The 20,867-nt window shown below is 38.4% G+C and overlaps 1 protein-coding gene across 1 annotated transcript in view; it reads left to right on the top strand.

Moving 5' to 3' along the window:
• PIK3C2G (phosphatidylinositol-4-phosphate 3-kinase catalytic subunit type 2 gamma) overlaps positions 1–20,867 on the top strand; it is a gene marked incomplete at both ends in the record, with an annotated part of 207,943 nt that overhangs the window by 139,557 nt on the left and 47,519 nt on the right. Inside the window, 2 exons of the mRNA XM_080619939.1 lie at positions 7,615–7,771; positions 12,336–12,445. Of these exons, the coding sequence (XP_080476065.1) occupies positions 7,615–7,771; positions 12,336–12,445 (267 nt within the window). The remainder of the gene's footprint in view (positions 1–7,614; positions 7,772–12,335; positions 12,446–20,867) is intronic.

Below are 20,867 nucleotides of genomic sequence, written 5' to 3' on the forward strand. Positions count from 1 at the left end.
TAAAATTGTAATCAGAAATTAGATTCCAAATTAATAGAAAACTTTTTATGCAGTAGATATCTCAAGCAGCAGCATAAAGGGTAGAAAATAGAGTTGAAACCATGTTATCTGTTAAGAATGTAGGTCAACAATATTAGATGCATGTTTTGAATGTCCAGGCCATGTAGTTTATCTGAGGCAAGCTTGCCCAGGGCATTCAGGCATCTTTCTATCTAAGTATTAATGGAATAAGGTCAACACTAAATTCAGACCAGTTTACCAGGGCTATGTCCAGCTATATCCTGCCAGGATAATCTTGCCAGGCAACCTGTTTCAATATCTAACTATCCTTACAGTGAAGGGTTTGTTTTCTTGTGGCCAGTCAAAACCTCAGCTGTTCCAGTTTTCTCTCTTATTCTAGGTTTTTTTAAAAGCTGTTTCAAATTTCCCAATTCACCTTTCTCTTCTGTTCCGATTTATAGCATTGTAATTGCTATTTGGCAACTAAAATTCAGACTGTCGTGTTATTTAGATGTGGATGGATATATATCAGGTCTGGCTGATTTGAGGAATAAAGTCTCAGCTAGAGTCTGCTTACACTTCTCAGGAGCAGACGTATCAATGGAACTATAGTCAAGATTTCTTTACTACAAGAAACAGAAAGCAGAAAAGTTATCTGAACAAATATGAACATAAAATTGCAATACAAGCCAGTCAAAATGCAAGTGGTAGCAACTGTTATTGAAGTCAGTGGGAAAACTTAACCATCAAGTCTGGCAAGTGTTCATATTTTATACGAAGCTCAGAACTACTGCTTTATTATGAGGCCACTTGAAATGCATTTACATCATTTAGGTTCTAGGCTTGTTGAAGAGACTGTCATCTCTTATAACAGTGATCAGAAGAATAAGCACTATAGAGTTTTTCTGGAACATTTATCTTCTTGAATGGTTATTTTTCTAGGAGAGGATAGTTTTGTGAAATAGAGGAGAAAGAATACATATCATATAACTTGATGCAAGTTAATGTAGCCTTAGTAGAGCTCCTGTAACTTTCAAAAATAACATTAGGATAAGTTAAGAAGGCACTGCCTAGACAGAACCGTTACAGTACAGCCATTTGCAGAAGGTACTTACCTGTGTTCCAGTATCAAGATGGAAGGATATACTAAATGACATACCATAAGTTTTGTGATGGGACTGATAGCTTTCAATATTTTCATTAGTAATCGATATGATAGGATAGAGAATATGTTTGCTCATATTTTAGTGGAGGCCTACTGTAAAAGTTTTTACTCTGATGGAAGTTGGGATTAGCAGTTTTTCAGAATAATACTACAGACAAGTTGAATGTGAGTTGATAGAATATTGAATTGGGAAGCATGAAATACAAAGCAATCCTTTTGCTTCACGCAACACTGGTAAAACTTCAGCTAGAATATTTTCAACATTTTACTTTTAGAAAGATGTGGATAAGGAGTCCAGAGAAATTGCATAGTCCAGAGAAAAGCAATTAAAATTATCAGACATCTGGAAAACAAGACTTATGAGAAAAGGCTGAAACAATTGTCTACAGAGATTGAGGAAAGACATAATAAGTCTGCAAATACATTAGAGGCTGCTGTAAAGAAGATGGGATCTTCATGTTCCCTTAGGAAAGAATGAGAATTAATAGGATGAAAATAAAGCAAGATTAAATTAGGTATTAAAGAAAAAAACTCAGCAAGAGGAGATACAGGAACAAAAATTTGATAGGGAGTTTAGAGAAGAACTCTGTCACTAAAAATTTTGAGAATAGGCTAAATAAGCATGTTTATGTTTGATCTTGTCCTAGTAAGCAGAAAGATGGGAGTATCTAGTGTTCCCCTTTCCAGGCATATTTTTTAATGATCCTTTATGTGCTTGCTGGAGACGAATCATGTTCTGCAGTTGTTCATTTTTTCATTCTTTAATATATGAAAGGAATACCCTTGCTCATATTTTTTTCTGTGTCTACAAATATATATGATTACTATGATTAGATATTTTCACTTGGCTTAGAGAAATAAGCACTTGTGTTAATTTATTTTGTGAGTATTCTTCGGTAAGCTTTTGGCTTTTGCTACAGAGCAAAGGATGTCAGCATTCAAATGCTCCCTAAAAGCCTTTTCTGTTTTACTGGATACATCCAAATTCCATATAGTCGTACTGAATGCTATCATTGACTCAGTCAAAATGGTTTTAAAGCAGTCAAGGAATCTGTGGGGGTGTAGGCTGTTGAGCAGCTGATTTCTAAATTGCAAACAGTTTTGTATGTTTTCTCATGCACAGTCTTCTGTGACCATATGACAACTTGGACTACAGTTATTTTGATCTCATTGTATTACTCTGTGTGACTTAAACTTTTCCATGACTACACAATTAGGAAGTTTAGATTGGATCAGACTAAAGGTCATTTGTTGTTCATCATCTCATACGCTTTTCTTACTTAATATAAAAGGAAGTCAGTGTATCATTCTCAAATGCTTTGTGCTGTGAGATTCATAGTAGGAAGAACTAAAACCATTGCTGACCTTACAAGCTTTGTTAATCAGTTTACATCTAGTGTTTCATAACAAATCCTGATGATCTTATTGGTCTTCTAGGAATGCACCATATTTCTAGTCTATAGTGAAGCCTCAGTAAACATTCCCATTACCCTAGACTAAGTTTGTTTTTGCATGATGATCTTTTTAGTTGCTGAGGTTTCCTTTATTTCCTCCCTCTCATGACATATCATCCAAACATCCTTAATCTCCAGAGGAACTGCAAAGCACATTCCCATGAAAATCTTAAACCTCTAGAGCAGTACACAATAAGAAAACATAAAACCACCATAAAACTAGCCTTGCTTTTCACTGAATCACTTGAGTAAAGTCTTTTGTCACAGCCATCGTAAAGTATAAGTCTTTAAGGTCCAGGACTGCAATCAGACTCTGCCATAAACAGGGATACTGCCTTTTTGACTGATTTCTGTTATAAAAACAAAGGGCTCATTAATCTCATCTAGGGCTTTAGTGAGGGGAAAAAAAAAAAGGAAAGGGAAAAAACCCAAAAAGAGTGAGTGAGCTGTGATAAAGTAGCTTTAATGATTTTGGGAAGGTTATTGAATGTGCATTTTTGATCTATCTCGAGCCACACCAGTTCTCTCAATGAATTTTTTTTTGTTTTCCTAGAAATTATGGTACCGAACTTTACCACCATACGGTAGATGTCAGTCAAGAATTCTGCATTTCTTTAGCACACCATAAAAAAAAAAAAGGTGGCTCTTCTACAGAGATACACTAGAAGGCTTTTACTTGAAAATACTTCATCAAACTAGTTTGTTTTTTTTTCTTAAATTAATACCAGTCATTTCATTAATTTGATGGAGGCAGAAAGCTGTAATAGATGCAGATTTTAGGCCAAGGGGCTCTTTATCCCATTGGCTGTAATACCAATACAAATTGGTCTTTGAACAACCTATGGTTATAAAGTACTATAAGGCTTAGCTGTGATCTTGAAGGTATGTTTTAATTTCATGTTTATATCTTTTAGATAACTTCATGTGAGCAAGCTATTTAATAGATGTACGTTCAAGTGAATGATGTCTTTCACAGTTATCATCAGGCCTTTGGACACATTGCATATCTTCTGAATAAATGCCATCATATAATATGATCTTAGCTATATTCTGCAGAAGACTATCAGTTAGAGATGTACTAGTTTAAATATAGAAATGCAGGCTGTGCACCAGGGTATGGTTCATTTCCATGTGTGTGTGTGATAAATTAGAATCCTCATGCATCACCGGGGCATGCATTGCTTTTTTTCTTATGCAGGCTAAAACATCCTCTGTTTGCTGATGCAAATTTTCCCATTCAGCATGGACAGTGGCTTGACTTGGCTGTTTGTAATTTTGCTGGAGTAATTTTTAAACTATCTTCTTTTATGTTTTTGTATTATTCCCTTCTATGTTTTTATATTCTGAAGGAGTTTGTGAAAGTAGCAAGGAACATTTGACGTCTATATGCAGACATTCAGCCCTGTCACTTGGGTTTTCAGAATCCTTTATGTACTTTTCAGTGAGTAAGCATCTCCTCCCTCTGAAACTCTGCTTTTTAATATTATCATGAGAAATTACTGTGTTGTTCCTTCTAGTGGATGTTGTCTCCTATACTACATTGGTTTTGTATGCATTTTTAATTTCAATTGCAAAGTGTTCACCTCATTAGCAGCTGGCTTAGACATGTGCAGGAATGGAGCTTCTGCATATGACTGGTTGCAGGGATTACCTTTTCAGGAGGGGCTCTGATATCACAAGACCTTGAGCAAAACTAGGGAAAGCAAACTTCTACATCGTATTTTACAGGTTAATAAGGGAGGACAGGTCTACCACCTTAGAAATCTAAGAAACTTGTAAAACTGCTAAAAATTATCTTGCAAATAAAATTAATCTGCAAGTAATATAAATATCAGTTATACATTCAAATGGATCCTTTAGCAACAATAGTAAGAGAACTGACTAGCACTGCAGTCATTGCATTATGTGGAAATTGGCCTGCAGCCCAAACCAACAATGTTAACACCATATTTCTTCCCATAAAGAAATTTCTGATTCCAGTATCTGTTTTCAGCTCAAGTGGCTTAATGCAGGAGACTTGGACTAGCAGAAAGGGCTGTGTTTTTATAGTGTAATTGTCTCTTGATGCAGTTGGACATCAGAAACCAAATATGAATTTTGAACAAAATGCCTCATATGGAACCTTTACAACAATAGTGTTGACTTGGAATATTTTAGCCCCAAAGCATAAGGTAGATGAGAAACAGATTTTGGGTTTGTATATTCTCAAGATGATAAAATGCTTTCAAATCAGGATTTAGTTTGGACTTCTGTCCACTGCTTAGTGAAAATGTTAACATTGCTGATTTTCTGTCTCTCTTTCTTATTTTCTTCAACAAATTGACTTCTATGACCCTAATTGTATTAATTTATTTAATACTGAATGTCTATTTTAAATACCACTGCTAAACAAAAGATAAACTAACAAATGAATGAATGAAAGAAGATTCTAGAGAAATCTTGCTCTCTGAAATCAGTAATAGACACAAGTTTTTAATTCTCTTAGAGCTACAGCATAAAACTACACAATTACTATGTAACATACTATAACATAACTGTCACACTATGAACTCACACAGAAAAACATAGAAGGAAAGAACTACTATTGTGGAACTACTATAGCTTCATCATTCCTAGTTCTACCTATCTGAAATCATATAATATAACTTGTTGTCCACCAGGACCCTCAGGTCCTGCTCTGCAGAACTCCTTTCTAGCAAGTCAGCCCTCAGCCTGTGCTGAAATGTGGTATTATTCCTGTCTACATCCTTCTGAATGACAGCACAGCACTCTGGGGTATCAGCCACTTGCTGAGGAGGCATTCTGTCCCTTCATCCAAGTCACTGATGAGCAAGTTGAACAATATTGGACCCAGTATGGATCCCTGGGGGACACTCGTTCAGCATGCACTTCCTGCCATAAGAGACAAGATGATCAGGGGGCTGGGGCACTTCCCATACAAAGACAAGCTAGAAAAGTTGGGGCTGTTCAGCCTGGAGAAGAGAAGGCTACGTGGAGACTTCATAGCAGCCTTCCGGTATCTGAAGGGGGCCTATAAGGATGCTGGAGAGGGACTCTTCATTAGGGACTGTAGTGATAGGACAAGGGGTAACGGGTTCAGACTTAACAGGGTAAATTCATGTGAGATCTAAGGAAGTTCTTTACTGTGAGGGTTGCAAGGCACTGGAACAGGTTGCCCAAAGAAGTGGTGAATGCTCCATCCCTGGCAGTGTTCAACTCCAGGTTGGACAGAGACTTGGGCGACATGGTCTGGTGTGAGGTGTCCCTGCCCATGGCAGAGGGGTTGGAAACTAAATGATCTTAAGGTCCTTTCCATCCCAAACCATTCTGATTTTATGACAGTGTCAAAAGCCTTGCTGACATCCAGGTAAACAGCATCCACCACTCTCCGCTCGTTTATCCAGCTAGTTGTCCCATTGTAGACAACAGTCAGTTTGGTTAAGCATGATTTCCCTTTGGTGAATCCATGCTGACTACTTCTGAGATCTTTCTTGTCTTCTGTGTACTTGGAGATGGCCTCCAAGGTGAGCCATTCCATCACCTTTCCAAGGATTGAGATGAGACTGACTGGCCTGTAGTTTCCAGGGTCTTCTTCTAGGGCTGATTCCCATGGGATTCTTCCAAAAAGGTCCCTGAAGAGTCCAAAGTTATTTATCATGAAGTCCATGGTTGCAATCTTATTGCCCTGCTTCCTCCTTGAACGATACTGAACTCCGTGATCTCATGGTCACTGTGTCCCAAGCTACCCCCAGCTTTCAAATCAGCAACCATTCCTTCCTTGTTTCTTAGTATAAGGTCCAGCAGCACACCTTTCCTCATTGGCTCATTGGTTTCAAAGTTAGTTTCAGTGTGAATCAGGAAGATTTTTCAAACATAAGAATGTGAAGGCCACCTGAACATTTCTTGTAACTAAGACTTCCAGCTGCAGCCTTGAATCTCACAGCAACTTGACTTTCTTTCTATATTACAGGGCAGGTGTTTTTATGGGAAAATGAGGAAAACTACTAGGAAAATTTCTCTGTCTCATTTCTGAATGAATCAGTAAGCAGAGTAGGTTCAGACTCAGCCCATGTTTGAGGTGTTAGCAAGGAAGAGAGATCTTCAAGTTTGTTTCTATATTCAGGCTTCCTAAGAATATTTAGTTTATTTAAGTTCATCTAGAATTAAGGGTTAACATGCACTGTATATTTCCTTGGAATATAGCCCTCTAATCTGTTTACATGCCTCTGTATACACGGTTGTGATGAGTAAATCACTGCAGTAGTTTTGTCTGTGAGGATGCAGTATATCAGGCCTTTCTGAAGCTATCAAATGATAGGATTGTTAGCAGAAGCCTGGCTAATCAGTTTTCTTCTGCAATAGCATGCCATAACCACAAACCATACTAGTGATAAGAAAAAGAGGCAAGACATTCTGTCAGATTCTGCACCTCATTTACTGTAGAATGAATACAGTAACTGCACAAAAAAATAGACAATGTATTTTAAGTTTGTTCTGTTAAAACTTGGGTCACAAATATCCCTTCAGTGCGTATAATGATAGCATCATATGTTGCATTTTTTTCTGTCTGGACTGTGGAGTTGTAGGGTTTTTTCTTAAATTCACTTCTTGCCTAGTAGGGAGTTGATATTTATATCACATCCTCTTTGAGAACTTGTTTCTAGATTTACTTTCAGGCTGAAGTCGAGAAATTAGCACAATGAGAGTTTAAAAAGAAAAGCAAAGAAGAGCCAGAAGAAAACATGTAAGCTCCAAACTTGTTCAGTTGTTGTATTTCTCACTAGGAAGCTCTTGCTGTGAAACCTGTCTCTGCCTCAATTAGTCAGTGACACTAGGCACAGCAATAGAGCTGTCCACACAGAGGAAGGGAGAGATGAAATAATGAGGAAGGTAATACTGGAAAAAGTAATGCAAAGAATGAGCTACAAACATTAACTGTCTTGAATGATTAGCTATTTTTGGTGAAATTTCTCATGTAATTGTTCTCTTTTCCAGGGACCGAGCTCCCTTTATCTTCACATCAGAGATGGAGTATTTCATCACAGAAGGTGGAAAAAACCCACAGCGTTTTCAAGAGTTTGTGGAGCTTTGTTGTCGAGCTTATAATATAGTCAGGAAACACAGCCAGTTACTCTTGAACCTGTTGGAGATGGTAAGAAGTTTGAGGATGAAACCAAAGATCAATTTCCTCTCGTGTCTTCTTCCCTTTTACCACTTCTCTGCTGCCTCCAGTAACACTGTGATTTAAAGAGGTATCAGTTGCACTGCTGGAAGTGTTAGTGCTGGTACTTCTTATGCAAAGAAACTATCCAATTTCAGTACTAATTTCTGAGAAAAGAAAAGCTAAGCTGCTTGGGAGTTTTTTTTCTGTTTATTAATGCCCACTTCTTACAAAGCAGTAGAAAACTGCAAAAGAAGCTGGGTAAAAGTTTCACATGCAGGAATTTCACTCAGCTCTTTTTCTAGGTCTTCAAGAAACCATTTACCAGTCCTGCTCATGGTTACAGCAAGACAAAGTAAACTAAATATTTTGCAGAGTGGGTGATACAACAGTACCTAGCAGCATTGCAGCTAACAATGACGCCATTAGAATGGTTTTGCTGTACATTTCCATGGTCCCTTCTTAGGATGGCAAACACAGGAAAGAAAGATCACTGCCTGTATTGACAAAGGTTTAAAAATCCTTTTGTATAGGATTTTCAGATCTCTAGGAGTTTTTATCTCTTGAGTATTCCTACCAATTCACATGCTGTGGCAGATTCCATAACTGCTCTATGCCTCTGTTAATTTGTTTGTTCATGGATAGAATGAGAATATTAAATTAGCTAATATTTGCTAAATTGCTTGACTAAGATACTAATCCAAAACTTATGTCCAGGGCCCCATGTGAAGCCTAGGTGAATAGCCTGTGCATGGAAAAGTCAACACAACCTTAAAAACAGAATCCTTGCTGAGGCTGGGGTACAGCCAAGAAGTTGCTCTGTAAAGACTAGTTTTTCATTTCCAGCTTCTGCAATGGGGAGAATTTACTCATCTTCTTTTTTCTGTCTTGTCCATGGATTCTCATACAGTGACATAGTGAGTGATTTCCCAGTATGAAGCAGGAAAGATTGCCCCAGATCTCTTAAGCCTGCTTCTAAGTAATCATAAAAGATGCAGCAAAACTGCATTCCCATCATAAAGCATAGTTTTGCACTGAAAGCAGTGCAGAGTGCAGTTGTATGAGGTACTGTCAAAGTTAAATAGCCTCTGGAATACTCAGGAGCACCCCTACTTTCTCATCTACAGCAGTAATCCCTGCATTTCTGAAAAGGCTGCCTAGAACTGCAAGCTGCAAATATAGCTACATCTTCTGCCCACCTTCTTGTCCCCAGTGCAGTCTCTTTTTTGCAAGCAGCACAGATAATGATGTTAGATTACACTGGGATAATAGAGGGAGATTGTTAGGAAAATGTTCCCAGCAGGAGCACTGAAATAACTAGCTATCACTGCCTGACTATAACTCAGGTTTGTCTATATTCAGGACATGCTACATCTTCCTCTGTTTCTGCTGATCTTTAAGGAGAGGTAATAGTGCTGAGCTAAAACTCATACAGATAGGGTTTTAGTATTTGTCAATAGGCTTCAGTTCGGTCAATTGTATTGCATTTCATAATTGAAAAATAACTGGCAGTGTACTCACACCCCATCGATGAGCACTTTGTATCAAGGGAAATTAAACAAACAAGAGAGGTTTACCTTAGTTTTGCCAGAGTTTGGAAGGGTGAGTCTGGTTCTGCACTTGAAATGGGGTGTCGATCAGAAAGTGTAAGTATCAAAATGTTTTAGTTCCATGGCTCATTTGTAGAAAAGTAAATAGAGTGTGAAGAAATTGCACTTTAAATTTATTTCCATGCAGAATATCAGATATCATCATGAAGGGGCAAGATAAACTAACCACTGCTTATTTGTAACAATGACAGCCTAAGGTTTCCTCTTACTGTCTACATCTTCCTTCTCCCTCCCACATTCTGTTTTCTGAGATGCTGTTTATAAAGCATGATTAAAAAATCTAAGCAATAAGGCTATTTCCAAAAATGAGTAGTAAACTGTGCCCTGGATGGTTGGTAACTGTTGCTGCCTTCTAGCAAACCATGATTATGAACAGTTTGGGGGTTTTGGCCCAGTTTGGGAGTTAATGCTTTTTCTTGGTGGTGAGCAGCATGTTTCTAGAGCTGTACTGACATTTGCAGCTGGGAATAAGAAATAATCCATGAAGTTTTCATCACATTTGAAAGCAGAAACATCTGTGGGAGACCCAAGAATCTGCTGGCAGAGTTCAGCTACATATAAACCCCTGTAGTTCATCAGTTTTGCTCTCTTTAAAGATTTGATGTGAACTGTTATGAAGAGGGTGATTGGAGGACACAAACACATTTTAACTAATTTAAAGAAATGCAGAATCCATTATTGTTACAGGTAGAAAACTACTCAAAGGGGCTTACAGGTGACACTAGACAGCAAGTAGTTGATCCACTTGCCTCTGTTGTGACAAGAAATAGGTTCACCTACTAGTGTAGAACAGGATACTGTACCTAGACAGAGCACATCTAAGAGTCGGGAATCCTGTGTCCCCTGTGAAAAGACATACAAGTCTTTTCACCCTTCTAAATTCAGAAATGCCATTTGGGAAAAGAGGATCCGGAAACAGACATTTTGGATGTCTAACACATGGGAAGTACGTGCCACTGCTATTAATTTTTCATGGGATGATGGGCTGGGTGTCACACACCATCTCTGAATCCAGGCCCAAGAAGGGTATAGGCAGCTTCACTCAGTGAGTCAGAAAGTCTGGGATAACCAAGTGTGATAGGTCAAGACGTGTGTGACCAAATGAGGGGAGCAATGCAAGCACTTAAACTTAGGCATCTAGTGACATTTGAGTTGCCTTAGGAGACCTGTAGTTGTTTTCAGAACAGTTGTTCCATGTCTTCTCTAATTAGCATCTAGTATCACTAGCCAGTGTTCAGAAACCTCCTCCATCAGGGGACTGGAAACATGAACCATATGCTATATGGAATAAAAGGGATGAAGCAGTATAATAAGCCTCTAGGACCCCCTTGCAGACAGCAAAGCACTGTGTAAGTATTGCTCAGCCAAAGACTCCTTGTTTTTTGCTTCAGCAAATAGTTTTCTACCTTCTACAATGCAGAGAACCTAAAACCCATACCATACCTTGGTTTTCAGTTTCACTACAGATCATTTAGATCATGTTCATATCTGGTATTGTTCCCTTTCCTAATGCAAGGCAAGAAGCTTAATTTGCCTGTGCAACAGCTCTTTTTTTTTTTTTTTTTTTTTTTTTAAAGGGACAGGAGCTGTTATCTTTTATAAATGGGTTGAGGGCATTTAGATAAATGGCATTCTTAAGTGCTGAATGCTATTATCCTTGCTCTCACCTCTCTTAAATTCACTTCATTTAGCTTTCTGCCTCTCTGCACGTTCCTAGCCAGACGTCTGTGGGACAGCAATCTGTCCAATGGTGACATAGATTTCGAATTATATGAAGCAGGTTTTTTCTCTTAATGCCAGGAAGAAAATATACAAAATATGGAAACTTGACTTAAAAATAATGAGAAGGTTTGAAGGCATAAATAAAATATGTCCCCCCCCCCCCCCAGCATCTCTTTTCCCCTCAGTCTATTTATCTCTCAACCAAACCTTAAAATAAAAGCAGTGCTTTCTTCTTTCTTTGCTGTTACTTGCAAAACTTGGTGGGTCTTTCTGTCTGAGCTAGACATACATATCAATGAAGGATGCACAGCAGTGACTGCAAATTCAGATAAATTTCCTTCTGAGGAATGTGGAGTGATTTTTTCTCCATTACACGCAAAGCATCGGTCTCATCTTACTCTGATTTTTGAGAAAAATCAGTAGGTTTTGAAGTAAGTAAAAATTATTTTTGTTGCTGACATTTTAAAATGCCTGGAAAGAGCTGTATGGGCAATTGGATGCACTCAGTTGTCTACCCTACTTGTGTTGTACTAGTTCCCTACTTTGCAAGGGAAATATTTGCATTATTTGTCTTTCAAACCTAACTTGACCAACTAACTAGAAGAGCGTCATTGATGGAGAATGATACCCTTTCCAGAGGGCAGTTCTCAGTGCCCACATTAAGGCTCATGCTAAGAATCAACATCTCAAAGATCTTTTCTCCTCCACTGACTATAAAGGGAGTGAATCTATGATCCATATGCAGGAGAAGTCCAGAGCAGTGATGGTGGAATCAGCAGTTACAAATGAAGAGGTGATGGTGCACTAAATTGGATTAGGAGTTTGGTAACACTGTGAGCATAACAGAAATGTGGTTACTGTTGTTCAGGTTGCTGAATTTGGTTGCCTTCCCTTTATCACCATTAGAAGGCTATGAAGGAAGCTTAGCAATGCACACATTGAGATTATGAAATCCAAAGAGAAAATAAATAGCTAAAATGGATTGGTGATTTTAACCCATGCCTCAATACTGGTACCTCAGTGTGAAGGTTTATAATGCAATATATTCACCTTAGTATTGAAGGCATTGGTTTGCAACAGAAACACTTTTCAAGACTGCAAAACTTTGTGTTTTACAAGAAGACCTTTTGGTGTAAAATTTTTATTTCTGAAATGAGTTAGCCTCATTTCATTTAAATTTCTTTTCAGTAGACCAGTGGCTAATGATATTTCTTTCCTTTAAGATGCTGCATGCAGGACTGCCCGAGCTAAACAGCATTCAGGATCTGAAGTATGTGTATGATAACCTCCGTCCTCAAGACTCAGACCTCCAGGCAACAAGTTACTTTACAAGGTAAAACCAGAAACCTTATGTCCTTCAGGCACTAAGCAAAGCTGTCAAATTAAAAAACAAAACAAAAGGAAACCAATCAAACAAACAGAAGAAACCCAAACAAAAAAAAAACCACAGCAGTTTTCCTGCTATGTTCAAAGGTTGTAATCAGTGAAATTACACAAAAGGATAATTGGTCTTCACATGTTTGCTTTTGAAAAGTACATTTCTTGTGCACATTATAACCAATCTCCTCAAATTTCTGGAAGAAACAGTTGTGCATTTGAGGTGCATTTGTAACTAGTTGCTTATTTAGCACCTAAAGATTTCTGTGGCTTTTATGTTAGAACCACCCTGACTTATATCTTGTCAATTTTCCTCTCTGCTTTTAAAGCAGCAGCTACAGGCAACAGGATTTGGACTGCATAAAAGGGTTCAACTTGCTAGTGGTCTGAGTGAAGACCTGGAATTCCTACCTTTTAGTCACTTTTCTGTTCTTTTGACCTGTGTTGCCTCAGGCAAGTTACTTTTCCTATTAGCCTTAGTTTCTTCATCTGCAAAATGGTACTGATTCTTCCTTTTAAGCACCAAACAGACCTTGTGTGAATATAGGTATGTTCAAAGCTTGATTTGTGTAGGATAATGAAACTTTTCACTTGTTTGTGATAATAACTGTGGATTATTGATGAGAAGCTGCAGATGATGTGTATAAAATCAATTTCAGGCCAGGCCTATGCATTACATATAATTTCAACTGTTGATGTGATTATGCTTCAGATGGAGCCAGTGGAGACTATCTGGATTTGGAAACTCACTTTTCCATTCTAAACACAGTACAAGAAGAGAAACTCCTTATCAGAGCCTGTCCTGTGCAGCGCCGTCATTTCCCAAGGACAGTGTATGAATTCATGCATCCTGGACACATAGGCAAAGCAAGCCAGGCTCTTTTGACCTTCCATTCTGGTGCAAGTGCAGGGCCCATACCCAGTTCACAGCACTGGGCTTTGAGTGAAGGGCTTCTTTCAAATTCAGAGCCCTAAAGGAGCCTGATATAAGGCAGCACTGTTCTTTGTACATGCAAACTGCCCTGAGGCAAGAGCAATCCCCCTACACTTCAATGCAGCCAGAGGGCACATTGCAATGAATAAATGAGATGAAAGCTTGAACAGCAGCTGAGCTGTTGAAAGCTTGAACTGGCAGCTGAGCCAGTCTACTTATTATTACAGAGGCCTAGATGAAGATTTTGGGTGATTTGAATTGTGTTATTTGCATGTTTCCTTTTTGTGTATTAGAATCAGAAACTCAGGCAGCAAGTTCAGAGAAGGCTGGAACAGAGGCCTAGAGAGTTTAAGGAAGACTTTTTGAAGACAAAGAGGAATTTCTCAAACAAAACTGTTGTTCAATTACTTTACACACAGCAGAGCAAGAAGTTCCTTCTCTTTTAACACTTGTTTTTTCATGTGCTTTCACTCTTGCCCCTTAACAAGATTGTTTTATTTTAAAATTTAATTACAGCTGCACATTTACTGTTAACTCCTACCTTATCCTTTCCTTTAAAATTTTACAGATTCCCAAATGACAGACTTATATTTCCACTTCAAATAGGAAACATGCAGTTTCTAATTAAATTGTTAAAGTCTTGATTCTGTCAAACAGTTTAGATGGTTGTATCTGTCTCTCATGGGTAAAAAACCCAATTCATTTAATTAGTAAAAAAAGACTAGGATATACATAACAGACAGGGAAATGTGAGTCTTGAGAGTGAAAATTGCATTAGTGTCATGCAAAGCTCAGAGCTAGCGCCCAGTGCTATTCTGGAGGTGGACAGGATCGGTATGTATTTCAGTTGGGTAGGACTAAGATTATAAATAGGGTTAATATCACTGCAGTCTTGCTTAGCTATAAGACTAATGATGAAGGCTCGGCTCAGGACAGAGCTCTAGTTCTATGATCTTTCTGCTAGTTGGGCAAGGTGGTTGTGGTGTTTTGAGGGTTAGGGTGGAGGAAGTGAGAGACATGAGAATTCGGAGTGGGAATTTGCCTGCAATCTTTCTCAGCCAAAGCTTGTGGAATAACACCTGACATTAAGATGTCGCTCAGTGCTGTTTTGGAGGTAGGAAGAGTTGGTGTGCTTTGTTGCCTGGTAGAGGTTCATATTAAGGTTAGGAAATCCTGTTCATCCCAGATTGACTATAGGTAGAACTCAGAGGCCAGTATGTCCTTCTTCCCATTAGATATCTTGCTAGGGTTGGTGTTAAAGAAATTAAGGTCTTCAGAGTGGAAATGCCATTCAAGTCCTGCTTACTAACAAAGCTAGTATCATAGTGCAGATCTGTACAGTGCTGTAGGCTCTGTTATTTGAAACTGTATTTTCTGCTAAAATTCTTTTTGTGAACTCCAGAGCTGTTGTTCCAACTTCCTTTAAAAGGCTGAAGTGTAGATTTGTTATTGTCCACAGAGATTATTACATCACGTAGAAAAGTCAGGTATTGCTAAAGTTCATATTTTATTCTTTAATAGTCATACTGTATGTTTGTATTAGATATTCTAATTTGCAAGACGAAAGTCTCTTATCATTAGCTCATGAATTTCCATGGATCTCATTTCTCTTTGAGCCTTTTTTTTTTTTTCAAATGTCTATTCATGTTTGAACATAATTTATGTTAATTTACTGCATCTATTAACTGACATTTCTACATGTTTAAACATAGGTAGGACATCAGACTTCATGTTTAGTAGTATTTTAACTTCTGGAAAGTGTATCCAGGTGCTTTTCAAAATAAAATTCTAAAATATATAATATAAATATACATATATATAATATAAATAATTCCTGCCAGTACCTAAAGAGGGCCTGCGAAAAAGCTGGTAAGGGACTTTTTGTAAGAGCAAGTAGTGATAGGACAAGGGGGAATGGCTTTAAACTGAAAAAGGGTATATTTAGGCTAGATATTAGGAAGTTCTTTACTGTGAGGGTGATGAAGCACTGGCACAGGTTGCCCAGAGAAGCTGTGGCTGCCCCATCTCTGGCAGTGTTCAAGGCCAGGTTGAACGGGGCTTTGAGCAACCAGGTCTAGTGGAAGATGTCCCTGCCCATGGCAGGGGGTTGGAACTAAGTGGTCTTTTAAGTTCTTCTCTGACCCAAACCATTCTTTGATTCTATGATAAAGACTTTGGGAAGGCCTGATAGCCGGACCTATGCAGAACTCTGTAAAAACATTTTCTGACCTGCACCCAGAAATGTTGAGATTTTTGTGAGCTTTACCTATATCATCTTTATTCCCATCCTTTAGAGAAAAAAATTCCGTACCTCCTTGTTATACAAGGTGTCGGGGTGAGAAAAAATCCATGATCACTCAGTAGCTTGGTCACTCTGTAGCTTATTCCTGTATCTACTTTTCAAGCTGTCCTTAGAAAGCCAAGGGGATTGAAACTTCTGGTTATTAGCATAACTTCCAGTAGCTCCCAAATCCTTTGCAATTTGTAGCTCCTTTTTCTCCATAATTCCAAAACCACTTTATTGTTTTTAAAATGTTCTGGACAAGGAGTGTGGCCATTGGAATGTTAAACACCGCCAACAGAAAGTTATTTCTTGTCCTAAGCACAAGGTAGTTATTGTAATCTTTCAGATCCAGTCATGCACTATATCTGCTATAAACCCCAATCTTCTGCTAGTGGAAATACAAGAACAGTATTTCTGTGTGTTTCTGTAGGAATAGGTTGCCTTTAGCAATTGTCTGAGTTTGGTTTGAGCAATAATACTGACATTGCCTCTACTGTTGTTTAAAAATAACATGAAATGATGAACGATGTCACAAATATTCCAGGCAAAACAGCATTAATTTGTTCTTTGCCATCACCTTTTCAGCCAACAGAATAATGCTACTGGAGTTCAAACTGTAACGTACTGGCCCCTTTCAGGATTGTAGAGTGTTCTGTGTTTTACCAAATTCCTTTACTCTCATTCTTGATTTAAGACATGTTCAATAATCTGTGGTCTTATTTGTGTACTGTGTTCTTCTCACATAGGGTCAGTTCACTGTTATGAGCTGACAAGCAGCAGTGTTAAGCCTCACAGCTTACAGCCTTCTGGAAGGTCATACCCTCAGATCATAGATAAACAATGCACCAATTGAGAGTTAAACAAGAGTTTCTGTGTTTGCTTGTCAGTTCTGTGCACCTAGTGCCAAATGAAACATTGTTGTCTCTCCAGCATCTGCCCTGAACTCAGTTTGATCCTTGAAACTCAGTTTGATCCTTTCCCCTCCCTCCTTTCCTCTTCCCCTGACAACATAGTTTCACCAGAAACTGGAAACCCATCTTACCTCTGGATATAAATTTCCTCTTTGTTTTCTGCAGATGTCTTCAAATGTCCGCATGGTGCGTCATGCTGGCTGACATTTTGAATATGCCTGTAAAAGGATGTATGTTTAGAATTATTTTTAAGGGATTAAAGTTAGTCTAATGCAATGAATAGAGCTGATTTCAGTTGATTGCAGTATGCAGTCTAACCCACTCATAGAAACCTATGAATAAGAGATGCACAGTTGATCTGACAATTACTAGAGAAGCGCAATTGCATATTAGGAGGTGTCCCTGCCCATGGCAGAAGGGTGGGAACTAGATGACCTTAAGGTCCTTCCCAACCCTAACCATTCTATGATTCTATGATCTTCAGCACCCTGATTGAGGGGAGTGCTGTGTGGGTCAGCTGCTGCTTTTACCTACTTATTAACAGAACTATTTGGTAGGTACCTGTCATTGCCCAGGTCAGGCATATCCACAGCGCAAATCACAGATGCCCGCAGTTGCAAAACTGGACAATTCACAGTAATTCCTTGCAAAACATGATGCCACTCTCAAACTGATCAGCCAATATCTGTTTCTCAGGTGGCTGCAGCCACTCCAGCAAGAAATCTCTGGAACAGCTGAAACACCAGTGAAAGCTAGTGACTTCTGAAAGGGCATAGGCAAAACTGCAGTACTAAAATTTCTTTAAATCACATTCAAGTAATTTATAAAGATATTGGTATATGTGCCTCAAGGGAACAGAAGGCAGACATACTCCTTGAATTTATGTTGTTTCAGGCATTCATACTGTTGTACGCATCCCACATGCCACCAGCTTAGGGGAAAGGAATGTCTTCAGTCCTGGGAGAGGTACATAGGAGCACTGGTAGGGAAACTGGACTGGAAGATGTGCTGCAGGAGAGTGCCTGATGTACTCAGCCCATGGGATCAGAGTTAGTCTGATGCCATCAAGAACAATAAAGAAAATTATTCTGAAGTTTGGGGTGAATATTTATTCTTACATGTATACCAAGACTAAGATGTGGATAACTAGTCAGTAATGAGTGTATGTGTTCTTAAAAGGCTATGGAGAGAGGCTGGTGTGTCCAGAAAGATCTAAGCACCAGCCCTCTGGATACCTGTCCCATAAGAATGTCTAATTCCTAAAAAGCAAGGCACCAACTACCACTAGTCATTCTTGAAAATGTTAGCCAATCCTTTAATACATCTCTGTTTACACAACCAGCCTGCCAGTCTATACATATTTTACCTGATGCTGTAATTTGACAGTCCTGTAGAAAGACTGTGAGGCAAATCTGAAATTCAAAGTCACTTCAGCAGATGGAAAGTGGAAAGTCATTACTTTTCAATAATCTGGATATTTAACTGACTGTTCTGAGAAATAGGTCAGGAACCAATCTATGTGGTAAACAGATACTGTCTTGTGAAAAAAAAATACTTTTTCTGCCTGAAAACCATGTGTTAGCAATGTTATTGTTCACAATCAATGTTACTTTAGTTAATGGCAGTTTTCTGTCCTTCTGATTAAGCTGTGCTTTTGATGCCCTTCATACAGCTTGCTTTAGTTTTTCCGTCTCCCACCATTAAGCTCTAAAATATCTCTAAGCAGCTTGGGCTAGCAGGCTCTAAAATAACTAAAAAACTGGGATGGTAAAGGCCTAGGGAGCAAGAGCATCTCAGCAACAAATACCCATGACCTTACCAACTTCTTCTCCTATAGCTAAACTTAATGTGGCTGTAGAGAAAAGAAGGTGTGTTGGGATCTTGGAGAGTTCAAGGAGAAAGTTCCACCACTGATCCGTAGGATGAACTTTAAAAATGCTAGCAGAAAGGGTAATCAGGTACCACAATGTGATAAACTGAGTCAGTGAACTAATCCATGCCAAAAATGAACTGCAAAACTAAAAAAGAGAAGACACATGGGGTTGATGTACCCCACTGGTTGACATATAGTTAGCAACCAGCTTCTTGGAGGCTGTGGGAAAGAGGGTTTCCTTAAGCCAGTTTGCCTTGAAGGTAAGTGCAGAGAACCATAATAGAGTTGTTCTATGTCGCTGTTAAGACATGCTCTGAGATGTCATCAGAATGGCAAAGAGGCCTTTTCAATTCTTTGTTGATAACATGACGTAAGGATTGCTTAATGTTTTCTATTGTAACATAGAGGGCAACATACAGAGAAAACAGAATAACAAGAGAGGGAGAAAACAACATATACTTCTGGTTTTATTTTATTTTAAATGTAATGATTAAATTAACTCAGGGAAAGTCTGCAACAATGACAACAAAAGCCTCTGTTTAGGTTTAAAGTATGTCATTAGCAATCTGGGTGTTAAAAGTATTTTAGAAGCTTAGTGGACCCATGGAAAAAATAGTGGTATTCTGATATCAGCTGCTCTGCACAGTGATGATGTCTGAATTAATACTAGTTTATAAGCTGTGGCCTGCTTTATGCAAATTAAAATGCACTGTATTTAGCTACAAAGTTAACATGCCTCTTATAGTAATTTTGCAAATTCCCTACCTGCTTTGCTATAATGCAGCTGAGTTGCAGATTCTATAGCCTAAATCATGTCTTAGTGACTTAGGAAGTGTTTAAACTAAGCATGAAATTAAATACATAGGAGAAAGTTCACCACAGATACAACCTAATTAGTCAGCACTGACTTGTTTCTGTACTAATATTTTGAAATGAGATTTATTTTCTTGTTTTCCATTTGAGTGTTAATTTGTGTCATTTATTAAATAGTCTCTGTGTTTGTGTTTCTGGAGAATGTAATTAATAATTAAGATAATTAACGGAATCAGTTCAAAGATACCTTTCCTCCTGTTACATTAAGAAAAACACATACATCTTTCCTACGTTTGGTATGCCTAATTGGTGTATGATAAATTCACACATTTTGAATGAGATCTCAAGTGGTGGGAGAGGAGGGAGGCAGAATGGGGAGCTATCTGCAGGTAGGATGTTCTTTTAGGTGCAGTTGCGTCTATGAAGCTACAGACTTTAACCAGAACATCTGAGATCATGAAAATTAGGCTAATGTGATGAATGGAGTTGATTTCAATTGATTACAGTAAGCAATCCAACCCACTCACAGAAAACCATGAATAAGAATTTAATTTAAAATGACAGGTGAGTCATTTGCTCAGCTTTGAACAGGGGATGATGAAGGTGGCTAAGGGTATTGTCAGCATTGCAAGCTAGTTAGATACAGTCCAAAACTGGAAGAGAAAAAAATAAAAACAAAAACCTCTAGCAATTTGGTAAAGGTTTGCTGCCATATGGCCTGAAACTAGTGGGCTGTTGTTCTTTAACATCAAAACCTATCCAGAACATCTTCTAAGAGCTGTAGAAATAAGCAGGGAAACATAAAAAAAGTTAGCCTCACAGTTTAAATAGATCTTAACCAGCAACTGAATTCAGGAGGGCAAGTGTTTTCTAATGAGTGCTGCATCTTACTCTTCAAAGACCAGTGATTATCTTCCAATGCTATTTCTCGAGTTCACTTTGATGTTAAAACACATTTGCAGTACATATCTACATGTATATCTAGTTATTTTTTTATCTATTGTGTCTTTTCTGATGAAGGATTTTAAAACTCCAGGAAATGAGAAGTGTGTTCTGGCACCCCTTACACAGGGGTGAGATGGGGGATAGATAGGAGGAGAATATTTCTCTTCTGTTTTTTTCATCATAAGCAGCTCCACAGGGATAGAGCATTTAAGAACTGGGTAGAGGATTTAGCAGCACATCATGCACAGCTAAATCAGAAATTGGATGCACGAGCCTTGCATAGGCACATGTAAGTCCATGTGAGGTTAGTGCTAGAGAACTCTCTCCTACCTGTCAAAGTGAACACACGTTCTGTCCTGGAACTCCTCAAACACATATGGAAATGTTCTGTCTGCATCTGTTGTCCGAAAGAAGGCTGACGGTATCCAGCTCATGAAGAATAACTACCCCAACATAAGCCATGAGACAGGCTATGGCAAGAGAACTCCTTTAAGCAGCTGAGTTCAAAAGCTACATATGCTGTATTGCTGCAAATAGTGATGACTGGCACGTACAGGGGTACATGTTTGTGTGAGGTAGGTTTCAGAATTTAGTTTTCTTTGGTTCTTGTATCCCAGG

Source organism: Psittacula echo (genome assembly GCF_963264785.1).
Source record: "Psittacula echo genome assembly, chromosome: 1".
In the NCBI taxonomy this organism is placed as follows: domain Eukaryota; kingdom Metazoa; phylum Chordata; class Aves; order Psittaciformes; family Psittacidae; genus Psittacula; species Psittacula echo.